Here is a 12,224-nt window from a genome sequence, read left to right on the forward strand (position 1 = left end):
TACTAGTACTAATATGTGCACAAGTGACTGTGCACACACACACACACACACACACACACACACACACACAAATAACTACCTCCCAAATATTTTGAAAAAGGACATCAAAAAGTCCCAAGGGCATTCTTGCTGCAAAGGATTCTATTTTTAAATCACAAATGACTCATCACTGGTCAGGGTCTTCCCAAAGTGACAATTTGTCATGGTGTTAGGACAGAGGACAAGGGCTAAAAGAGAAGTCACACATCCTGCAGCTCATAAAACCCAAGTTGAAGCTGTAACAGCTGCTGCCACCTAGTGCCACCCTGGCTGGCTTTGTTGTCATGAGCACTGCCCTTCTGTTTGGATTACAGCATTCTGAGCCAGTGTTTCCCTCCAGCTGGCTCACGCTCTGGCTTACAGCTATTTTTTAATGCATGTCTGCTGTGACTTTGGGGACAGCACTAGAGCCAAGATGTCACTTCGGGGGAAGACCCAGAAGCTTGTGACATAAACTCAAATTAATTACAGAATACAAAGTAAGTTTGGAACCTAAAGGGATGTGTTCCTTCACTTGTCCTCAAACAAAACCATCTCTTAAAAAGTTACCAAAGTGCTAAGAGAGTGCTGGGTCATCCAAAACATTCTTTTTAAATCCTGGAGAGCAGTGAGAAGGGCAGAAAACATTCATTCTAATTTTTAAGGGTGGGGTAAATACAGATTTATAGTCATAGTTAGGAGAGTATTTGCACAGGGAAAACAAACGAGCCATTGGGCACAGTGTTCTTAAAAGTAATGCTTAGCAAATGCCAGAGACAAAGCCAATGGAGCCTGCCTTGTCAACTTTCCACAACAAGCTGGATGCTTACTTCTCTAGAACTCTGAAATGGGGTTGAGAGGTAGGCAAGGGAAAACAGACAGAGGGACAGGAGGACAGGCAGATAGGACATACTGGCAAGATAGAGAAGTGTGGTCAAAAAGGATCAATCTTTTCCACCTAGGATTATCTCTTTTTTTTTCTGTACTGAAAGTCTACACCATGATGAAGACCCACAAGCCTAGAATTGGCACAAAAGATCAATATGCTTTGCTTTTCAGTAGGCAGTAAATCATGAGGCATCTTTGCTCATGACTTAAATTTGGTAGAAAGGACCCAAGAGATCGAGGAGAAAGGGGTCTGAGGTTGAAGAGCTCTAATTTCAGACTGTAGCACTCTCCCTGTCTGGTTCAGTGACCTTGAGCAGATGACTTAACTTTTAGTCACCTCTAGAAGGTAAGGAGAGAAATTCTGAGAGACAAACTCAATTTAATGTTACACAACCAAAGAACAGACCTCGTCCTCTAAATCTACCCACATGGAAGTAGACATGTCAATAAGTTGTCTCCATCCCCCTGCATCTTCTCCACCTATCTTTTCTACCAAATTTACCACTAATTAAAGAAGAGGATTCTGGGATTCCAAGTGGTACCAAATATTTTTAAGATGTGGCATCATATGTTCCTTGAATGAAGAACTGGTTTAAGGGGTCCCTATGAATACTAAAATCCGCATATGTTCAAGTTGCTTATTTGAAACTCTAGGACATTTGCATACATCCTTCTATACACTATATAATCTCTAGATTCTATATAATACTTAATACAATGTCAATGTTCTATTGGTAGTAGTGTTGTATAGGGAATAATGAAAAGCAAAGTATGTCTGTGTATGTTCTATAAAACTGGAATTGGCTCAAACACTATTTTCAATCCACAGCTGGTTGAATTCTCAGATATAGAAGCTAACTCTGTTTCTAAGTTGTCATTGCTATCAAACCTGAAAGCTTTCTCTGATTCATTTCTCCTACTCCCAAGAGAGTCCCCTATACTTGCTAATAAGCTGCCTGAGATACACTCATACTCTTGATACTTGAAGATGCCCTTTTACATGGTACCCATGGGACTACTTGCACAGTGAGGAGTGAGGATGCAGAGATTATCTCAGCACTGTGAAAGGTAGAAGGAGGAACTCTTGAGAAACAAATAAAGTCAATCCACTGTTCCAGAACCAAAGAAGAGACCCTGTGCCCTAAATGTACCTATATGGAAACAGAGTTTTCAAGAAGTTGCCTGCTCTACCCCTCTATGTCCTCTCTTCCTGTCTTTGCTACCATGTTTATCTCTACTAATGAGAGAATGGCAACATGAAAAACTAGATGATGAAGAAAGGTTGGGTCAGGGCTCCTTACACATCACAGAATTCAAAGGTGCCATAGGAGGTTAGATTCTGACAGGGAATGAAGACTCCCATTGGGAGTTATTTATGGCATCTACCCTAAAGGCGTACCCGCTTTCCCATCTCTCAGAGGCAGACCTCCTCCACCATCTGACGCTTTTTTCAACAGCTGCTGGCTTTCCTGTTGTATTCTCCCTCACAGATGTGCAGTGCTGCTCTGAACACCCTGCCCTTGAACTTTCCCTACCCATAATTTTCCAACCCAAAGCCTGGCAATAAAGATGTCACTGAGGGAGGGTGAACTTTGGTGGGGGGTATTGTTGAAAAGAAAAGAAAGAGATGTTTCGTGTGCATGGTGATTTGTGTTGACTTCTGGAACAAAGGTTAAGTGCATGTCGCGCCTTTTCAAATAGAGGAAGAAGGTGGAGTACAGGAGCTAATTATTCAGAATACTACCCAGAATGACCCGATTCATTAGAGGAAGTGAGAGCTAAGATATTCCTAGGCACTCTTCCTTTCCCTATGCCTGCCTTAGCTACCCAGCTGGCCATGTTGAAATGCTACATAAAGTTGAAAAGGAAAGCTACCGCTGATCATTCTGAAATCTACCAAGGGAACCCATGACCTATGCTGCCCTCACATCCCTGCCAAGTGGTTGGCCAAGAGGTGGGGCACATTGGAGGCACCAAGTCAACATCTGTGTATGATGATTTTGAACAAAAGTAATGAAAGAAGCAGGATACATACTTTTTTAACCATTTTAAGACCTTCCAACAAAACGTTTTGAAAGCCAACTTTCCCTATAATCTGTTAGTTTAATAATACTAACTTTATATGTGAATCTCATGCAGCATAATGCAAAACTGTAAAAGATTAAGCCTTGTAACTCTGTAAAGGATATATTCAATTAAGGAGAAAAGGCATCTCTCGTACCTACTTCAATGTGTCAAATAATATGCACAGCAAAGTAGGTGTGGGTGGGGTGGGAAGAATCCTTCCTTGGAAGGGGTCCTCTGGGTATGAGGAGCCCTGAGAAATGGCCATCAGCTTCCCTGTGATCCACAGCAGATAAAAGGGGAAGGCCGGTGACAAAACTTTCCCAAGAGCTGTCTGCTATAGACTTGGCTCTTGGGATGAGAATGGGGATACAGAAGATAAAGAAAAGAAGATGAATGACTTGACAAGGCAAGGTGAAGCAGTTCCCACTCTTACAACATCTGCCTTGAGCTCTTCCTATAACTTCTCTAACCTGGAAGTTCATTCCTTGACAACTGCAAGCGACAGTGGGGTTGGGGAAGTCGTCAGGGCTTTAAAATGGGATCCTGGCTCCACTGCTTGCTAGCTTTGTGGCTTGAAGCAAATGTTGGAGTTCCAGACCTTTAACTAGTAAAGTGGGGATGATAATGCTCCACTTAGGGTATTAGATGAAGCCATTGAAATCATGTGTAATGTGCTTAGTTCTCTAATTCACATACAGCACTGTGATGGGAATCCAAATTCTCTTCACCCTTTTATTATTTTTCAAATTTGTTCGTATGTACGTGGTTACATGCATATGTCTGAATGGGCATATGCATGCAGATGTGTGTGTACATGTGTTCACAGCATGTGGAGGCCAGAGATTGAAATCAGGTATGTTTCTCAATTGCTTCCTGAGATAGAATTAGCCACTAAACCTGGTGCTCACAAATATGGATAGGATAGCTAAGGGCCCCCCTCAACTCAGCTACCCCTTAGCACTGGGACTATAGACACATGGTACCTCACAATGGTATTGACAATCTGAACTCAGGCTCTCATGCTTCCGTGGCAAGCATTTCCCAATTTCCTGATTCTCACCTTTAGAAAGAAGATTTGGGGCTAGAGAGATGATTCAGTGGTTAAGAGCACTGGCTGTTCTTCCACACACACACACACACACACACACACACACACACACACACACACACACATATATATATGCATGCATGTAGAAAACTAATTTTATGTACATAAAATTTTAAAAAGAGAAAAAATTTATCAGATAAAGAAGAGATTAGTATTTATTTGAAGAGGAGTGGCAGGTAAAACTGTAAAACCATGAACAGGTTGGGCTAAAGCTCTAGGTATCTGAATTGTAATAACAGGATCAGTTATGTTTCCAGAGACTAGGGAAACAGTCTGGTCAGTTTCTATAGCAAATGTGCTTACAGTTATCTGTAACCATACTTAACCACAAGCACTGCCACTACATGGAAAGTATTTAAGATTTTCACATTGAAGCTGTAAAAGTGAATGAATGAATGAATGAATGAATATAAAGTGAACAAATAAATAAAATTGATGAAGACCAAGAAGAGGCAATGAAGCAGTTGGATAGGATATGCTACAAAATTTGTGCTGTGGTTTCCTTCACCCTCCAATGTCCATCTCACTCAAATAGAAGGGCTTAGACCAGAAGCCAAGAGCGAAAGCTGGCAAAGCCAGCAGGCACCCCCATGGTGCCCCAGGCATTTTGGTGCAGATAGAGTCATTAAGGAGATTTTAACAATGCATAACCTTTCTGCTTCACTCTGCTAACAGCAGGTGGTATGCCTTTCAGAATCCAGGCTGCTTTGAAGTCGCCAGTGAGCAGGACCTGACCTTCATTTCCAGTATATGCTGCATTAAATATTCATAATCCGTGTAACTGAAGCATAAGAAGGAGCAGCATTTAAGCATGAATCAAAGGAATAAATATCTCCCCACATGTGAGTCATCCTTTCCCAGAATACTACTGGAAAAAAGCAAATGCACAGAGCTTTGAGAGCTGCTGTGTCTTCCTACATTCTCTTAAAATTATGGAAAGGAGCAGCAACAGCTGCTGCCTTCTGCCATATACGAGTCCTGACCCTCCTGCTGACATTTTGAGGTCTCTCCACCTCTTACTTATTCCATGCCTATTTGGTCTGGAGTCAGGCAAGCAACACTGACATTAACACCATAGGACATTGAGGGTCACATATGAATTGGTTGCACAATTAAAATATATGGAATGTGTATATATATGTGATATATATGTATGTACATATATTTTGTGTATGTAAGTATGGGCATATATATGCCACAGTACAGGTGTAGGGGTCAGAAGGAAAGTTTCAGGAGCATGTTCTCACCTGGTACTACGTTGAGGCATAGTCCCTCTTGTTTCTGACGCTGGACTGTGGACTCCAGGCCAACTGGCTCATGTGCTTCTAAAGGATTCTCCTCTCTTTGTCTCCCATCTGGCCACAGGAGTGTTAGATTTACAGAATGACATCACTACTTCCACCTTTTAAATGTAGGTTCCAGGGATTAAATTCTCGTAGTCAGCCATATGGAACAGATGCCTTTACATGCTGAGACACCACTCTGGCCCCTGGTTTTATATATATATATTATTTTTAATATATTATTAATTATTTTAATAATATATATATATTATTTTTAGTTTTTGCTTAATAGAAATCAGGGTGGATAGGGAAAGTTTCTGCAGAATCAGGGTCAGAATTAGGAGGCGGGGAATTTAGAGAGCATGGATCTTTGAAGGGATTGCAGGTCTCATAAGGTATTGAAATTACACCTGTCCCAACCAAATCTTACTATAACATTTCCCTTTGTTTGAATCTTCCCAGCATTTTCCACTGGAATGATGGAGCACCATTTGAACTGATTTAATTGTGACTTTCTTTATCTGTTGGCTCTAGGAGAATCTTTCCCAGCTAGATGGTAATCACAGGAGCTGACCCAAATGATTCTTCTCATAGAGATTACATTAAAAAAAAATGAAGACCCAAAGGAGGACTTCTCAAACACATCACTGAAAAAGACCTAGTGGGGACCTGTCTGTCTTGGACTAAGAATTGAAGAGCAAAGATGTGTGGATATACTGTAGTCAAATAAATTTTGAAAGGTGAGGAAGACCACCAATTACAATCACTCGTGCTAATCACAAGGTTAACCTGAGCTTTCTTGCCTTTCTGCTGACTCACTGAGGTAGAATAATCATCCACTTGGCTTGCCCATGTGCATAGTCTAAATCAGCCTCTCTGAGAGCAGCTGGTTGAGTCTACCCCTGGGACCTGTATCATACGGTCATCTGCATCCTTTGCAGTTCTCTTTTTAAATCTTTTACATCATTTCTCTGTGTGTGGCATATGCATGTGTGGTACATGTGCAATCAGAGATCAGTAGAGAATGGTAAGTGTACTGCTTTCTCACCCTTGGACTTATTCCTTTAAGGCAGGGTCTCTCACTAAGTCCAGAGCTAAAATGGCTACCAAACAATCCCAGTGGTCCTCCTGTCTTCATCCCCAAAGATCTAGAGTTACAGGCACACAGGACCATGCCCAGCTTTTTAGGAATGTCTTAGTGACTTGATCTTGGGTCTTCGTGCTTGCTCAGCAGATGCTCTTACAAATCCAGGTCATCTCCCTAACGCCTCTTTGCACTTCCCAAAGGGCCAGGTACAGAAAGCTTTGCATCTTGAGCTTTCCTAACTGGGAGATGTCCAATCTACCAAGTGCGTGAAGACAGCTCTGGTTAAGTGTACCAACAGAACAACTTTATAAACCATGTCATTCCAGGGACAATCACTCAAATGTATTTATTTCCACTAATACAAATTCATCTCAAGAATTCCAGGCTTTTTTCCTCTGGGCAACAACTTGGTATAATTTTTAAGAGAAATTTAACTTGCTTTCCAAGATGGCCAGCCAAGCCATTTCTATTAAGCCAGAAGTGGTTTTGAATGAAAAAGGTAAACCTCAAGAATTTGACAACTTTTCTCAGCCTCATTCCATTTGTAGTTTATATGTAGAATTTTATCTCATTCACTGAACTTGATTGCAACTGGATTAATGAGTTGCATTTAGTGTTCTGACTATGACCCTGTAGACTTTGTGATCACAAAGGTAAAGCTATATGTTTTACTTTAATTCATCTCATAACCTGAGCATGCTTGCTGGATTTCCATGAAAAGATAGAGGATTCTCTGTGTAGGCTGATCACCGACTTCTCCACAAGTCAGTGTCTTGGGCTATGGCCGCAGGGCCAGCTGAAGAAGTAAAAATGAAAAGTAGAGTTGCATATGTAGCAACAGGTGTTCTGTTAAACAAAGTCTGTTCTGATAACCACACAATTTGCATAGTTTAGGAGGATAGAAAGGCTAAAGACATACTAAGGAGAAGGAAGACAATCTCATGTCTAAGATTACTGGAATTTTTGCTGGGGAAGTCGAAAAACAGAACTGAAGGTCAGCTTTGGTATAGACTCTTTGCAGGTTCCAAAAAGAACCAAAATCACTGAGGGTGTCTAGCATTAGCTTCAGGAAGGCTTAGCGGAGTCAGGACTAACCCCAAAGGGCTGGAGGCTGGGAAGGTAGTGGTGAAGGGTGTCAACCTTGGGGAACAGCATGTTTAGCCATCCTCCCCCAAGGAAGGCCAGACTCTGTGAAACCAAAGATTGCCTCCTAGTAGACACAATTTTAAAAAAAGACACCATCCAAACCCATCCATGAGCAACATTTTATTTCCATGACATACACAGAGGCAGAGAGGGAGACAAAGGAAAGGGAGGCACAGTCAAGGCATCTGTCCTTTAGCAGTTCACCACACTCACCTTCACATAAGAGTGTGCTCTTTCTGGGGCACACAGACTACATATCCGAACCTCTTTCCTAAGCCCCAGCACAGGTGTTGACAGGGTGTGTACCCCATGACCCCTGGAGAGAGATTGGAGAGAGATGACCAAGGGCTTGAGAGTTCCAGGTCACTTCAAATGTGGTCCATAATTTCCAAGTAAATACGAAAAGATGGCTTACCTTCACTCACAAGATAACTGGAGACTTCCAGACTGAACAATGCTCTTCTTTCTTCACTGCGGATTTCAGATGAAGAGAACACACACAATCTTGTCCCCTGAGGATGCTTAAAGGACCCACAGCTCATGACAGGTGAGGGCCCAGTCTTGTGTCTGCAGTAGGCTAAATGATTTCTAAAAGTCTCATGCTTGGCAGATTTCAGACACGGATGAGTAGACATGTTTCTTTTATTTTTCCTGATTTGACAGTTTGGCCTCCATAGCCAAATACACAAAAATCCCCTGGCTAGTGACCAGATAGCTCTGGGAAATTTAGAATTTATGTGTGTATGAAATTGCCACCATATTATACTATAGGAAAATGAGCATTAAGCTCAAAATTGAGGTATGCTGGAGTCTGTTCCAAGAGAAACACAAAGCAGATGTCTTGGGATCAAAGTATAGGATCCAGTCAGGATTAGCATTAGAGGAATGAAAAACACTCTCAAAGGTAGACACTGAGGCCGGCAAACTCATCCTTGGCTAGAACTGCCAAGTCTGTGTCATGACAGAAAAGCAAATCTATCCCCAGATCTGTGTGTCTCAGATGCTGTCAACTATTAGATTGCAGTAGGATAGTTGGACCTAGTAATGTATCCAGCAGTCGTACCCAGAGCAATTAAGGGTAGCTATAGTGACTGGTCTCTTCAGTCTCCCTGAAAGTCTTCACCATCTATGATGCAGATCACTAAAATGCCACTCAAAGGGTCTGTGTGAACACCACTCTCCACAAGTTCTCAGAGAGTCATAGACCTCCTCTGGGAGTCCTCATGATTGTCTCATCCCATTTCCTTAGTGCCATATGTGAAGAAGCACAGTGACCATTGACTCAGCTATCAATTTATTTGGCAGGTGAAAGCCTAGCACTAGACTGTCTAATCTGGCTTCCAATATGATCTACCCTGGATGAGAAAAAGATCCTATGACTGTGGCCAGGATTGCTCAGACTTATCTGTTGGACTCTGTTGCTCCCTTCCAGAGGTTGCACATTCCTGTCAGAACCCTCTTAACTTCTTGGCATCTTCAGTAAAACACTTCATCAGGAAACAGCTCATTACAAATAAATACCCAACAAGAAGGTTTGGTTCCCCAGTGCCTCTCCCTCTCATACCAGCAGCATCAACAAAGCCCGTCTTCTGAGAGAATTTTTCCCCATTCGTAAATGCAGCACAGAGCAGCCCTGCCTTCCTCCAAGTCTTCAGCACTCAGGAGATTGTTGCAAAGGCTTGTTAAATTAATATGTTCATCAATGTAAGGGGTCGTAATTGCCCTAGAAAAAAATAGGCAAGACAGCATATATGCATACTCACTTTGAGGAGTCTATGAAGTATATTACAAGGGCACCAATGCTGAGAGCAAAGACTAACACCACCTGCAAAAGAAGATAAACGTGCCATTACTTAAGGGCTGGGACCAGACTGTTTTCATTTCTGAGTGGCAGAAACAACTGCTTGGAGCACACAGTGCTAGTACCTTGAGGGACCTGTTTCCCATGGCATGTGCTCTCTGACCAGTGGCAACCCAGACATTGACTCTTCACCTGGCGGTTGGAACAACCTTGCCCCTTGCCCCTACCTGTAAAGGTCCATGCAGACTTTTCCCTCCTGTGTCTTTAGATTTTGATTTGGCCTCTCACCTTAAGGACCACAGCTGAAGTCAATAAATTTCAGGGGGAAATGGCGAGTCAAAAGACTTGGAAGGATAAAGTCTTTCATTCTCTACCTACCCTAGGACTTAAAGAGAATGGCCATTTTTAACAGCTTTGTTGGGGTATAAAATACATCCATTCTGAGCATATTATTCCTTAATAACTTTTGGAAAATGTATTAACTTATGTGACATCACCGTGATCCAGTTTCAGAACACTTTTTATAAGATCGTTTTTTGCTTGTGAAATTAATCCCTGTTCTATCCTCTGAGCCCAGACAGTCACTAATCTGCTTTCTGTTCTACATAAGAAATATCCATTTAAAAAGCACACATTTGCTACTACAGCTGTCCCCTTGGGTACATGTGTGAATAAGTACTTATGTACATACACACACACACAACTTCTAGACAGATAAAAATTTGTTCAATTCTGTGTGTGTTTATCAGACTTCTCAAGTGTCTAGGGAAACCATTTAAGTGCAAAAAAGTCAATTAGGTCATCCATCTGAACAGTTAGTTATATGACAATCTCTAACCTTTTTTACACTTGCTCAAAATCAATCATCATGAATATAAAAGACAGCTTTGGCTTCTCCTTCAACACACACCTGTCACATAAAAGTCCACTGAATGAACCTGTAGCAGATTAGGCTGCTACTGACATTTCTATACCTCACTCAGTGTTCCAATGTGTACATTTCATCTTTCACAATGGAAACGATTAATGACAACAACCAACAATTAAGGCTGAGAATAGAAATGAAATAGCACAGCCACACACCATGCCTGCCTGCTGTTTGTCCCTTGTTCTTTAGATATACTCAACTCCTAAACAGACTACAGGAACGATCCTTAGAAATGCCAGTCTCCCCAGGATTCATAGGTGGAAATGTGGCTGGCATTGCATAGACAGAAGTTAACTCCAACTTTGCAAAGAGTAGGTATAATCAAGCATTAGTGTGTGTGCGTGCATGTGTTTGTATGTATATGTATGCATGTGTGTAAGAGGAAATCATACACTCCAGTGTGTTTCTGTGTATGCTACTATATCTGATTAAAACAATGCAACATGCATGTAATATTCATTTAAAGCACTGCAAACCCCGCAGGAACCACAAGAGAAAGATGACCAGCTAGCTCCACAGTGTAGGAAATAACTGGGCGCAACACAAGGAACCTTCAGTGTTTCCAGCAACAGCCAGCTTTCTTTCTCAAGAACAGTGGTTAGAGTACTACACCATTGGGGTTTATGTCATTCTTCCACTTTGCTTTTCAAGTCAAGGCTCCCACTGGATGCAAGGCAGCTTCTGCTATCTATCATCGCCAGCCACCAATAGACTAGTTCTTGGCTGGCCTGCCTCTGCTTCCCCTCCTCACATAGGTTCATTCACAGCTTGTTGCAAAAGATATACAGGAAACAAAAACATAAGCAGGCCTCAGCTTTTCATCCTAAAATGAATAGCATCAGATTAATTTTGAGCTGTGCTGCTATTTCTGAGCCATAAGCAGTTAGATCCTGGCCCTGACCTCATTCTCAGAAAGCCGCAAAGAGAAAGGGTGTGATCAGAACAGAGGGGAGGGGCCCCTTCATTCATAAACAGCTGATCAGGAACAAATCCCTATCCATTTAGCTCCATGTGTATGAACGCAGAGCTTCTGTCAGGGTACACTAAACAGCCTTATGTCACCAAATGTTCTATCTTATAAAAGGAAAATCAAAGTCCTTGCAAATGGCACCTTTATTCTGTAAGAAGTTAGAATCTCAGCACTCCTGTGAAAGCAATGTTTTTCCAGCAGCAGGATGGCCAAAGTGACTGACACTAATTTGTCCTAGTTGCTTCCACTTGGGAATAATGTGTCACATATTTAAGCAAATCAGTGACGAAAGTTTGGAATACACCCTGATGGGCTCCTAAGACTCAAACAGCACCTTCAGAGAGGTTAAGAACAAAAGGAACATGGGAGGGACATGATCCCCACAACACCTCCGCTGACTAGACCGAGGTTTGGATTCTGTGTCCTGCCAGAAGGCTTTTTCCCTCAGAGACATTGGGGAATCCAGACTGTCCCACCCACCAGAAGCCACCACAGGCAAATAATAAAATAATAATAATAATAATAATAATAATAATAATAATAATAATAGAATAGTACTCAGTAAGAAGGTGACATGTGCATGCAGACTTTAACTTACTACCACTCCTTGTTATCATGTCAGGCTTGACTGCACTCTCAGCCTAAACTCAGCTCATGCAGAAACTTGGTCATGAAAATATGAGCTTGACAGACTCGGCAGGCAACATGGCTGTCTCAAAGCCTCCTGAGCAGAAGGCATGATTCTCCTTCTTTTGCCAGCTTTCAATGAAAATATTCTAATTTAAAAATTAAAAAAAAGAAAAAAAACATGGCCAGTGGGTAAAGGCAGTTGCTGAGCAAGCCTAACAAACTTACTGAGAGTTGAAACCAACCCCAAAAAGCTGCCCTCTAACTTCTGCATCTGGGCTATGGTGTGTGTGCCCATACA

The 12,224-nt window shown here is 41.8% G+C and overlaps 1 protein-coding gene across 29 annotated transcripts in view; it reads right to left on the minus strand.

The window, feature by feature from the left end:
• Kcnma1 (potassium calcium-activated channel subfamily M alpha 1) overlaps nt 1-12,224 on the minus strand; it is a 695,343-nt gene that overhangs the window by 341,296 nt on the left and 341,823 nt on the right. For all 29 annotated transcript variants that reach the window (XM_060382122.1, XM_060382121.1, XM_060382116.1 and 26 more), the window contains exon 3: nt 9,361-9,422. In XM_060382122.1, the coding sequence (XP_060238105.1) occupies nt 9,361-9,422 (62 nt within the window). The remainder of the gene's footprint in view (nt 1-9,360; nt 9,423-12,224) is intronic.

Source organism: Meriones unguiculatus, chromosome 4 (assembly GCF_030254825.1).
Source record: "Meriones unguiculatus strain TT.TT164.6M chromosome 4, Bangor_MerUng_6.1, whole genome shotgun sequence".
Taxonomy (NCBI): Eukaryota; Metazoa; Chordata; class Mammalia; order Rodentia; family Muridae; genus Meriones; species Meriones unguiculatus.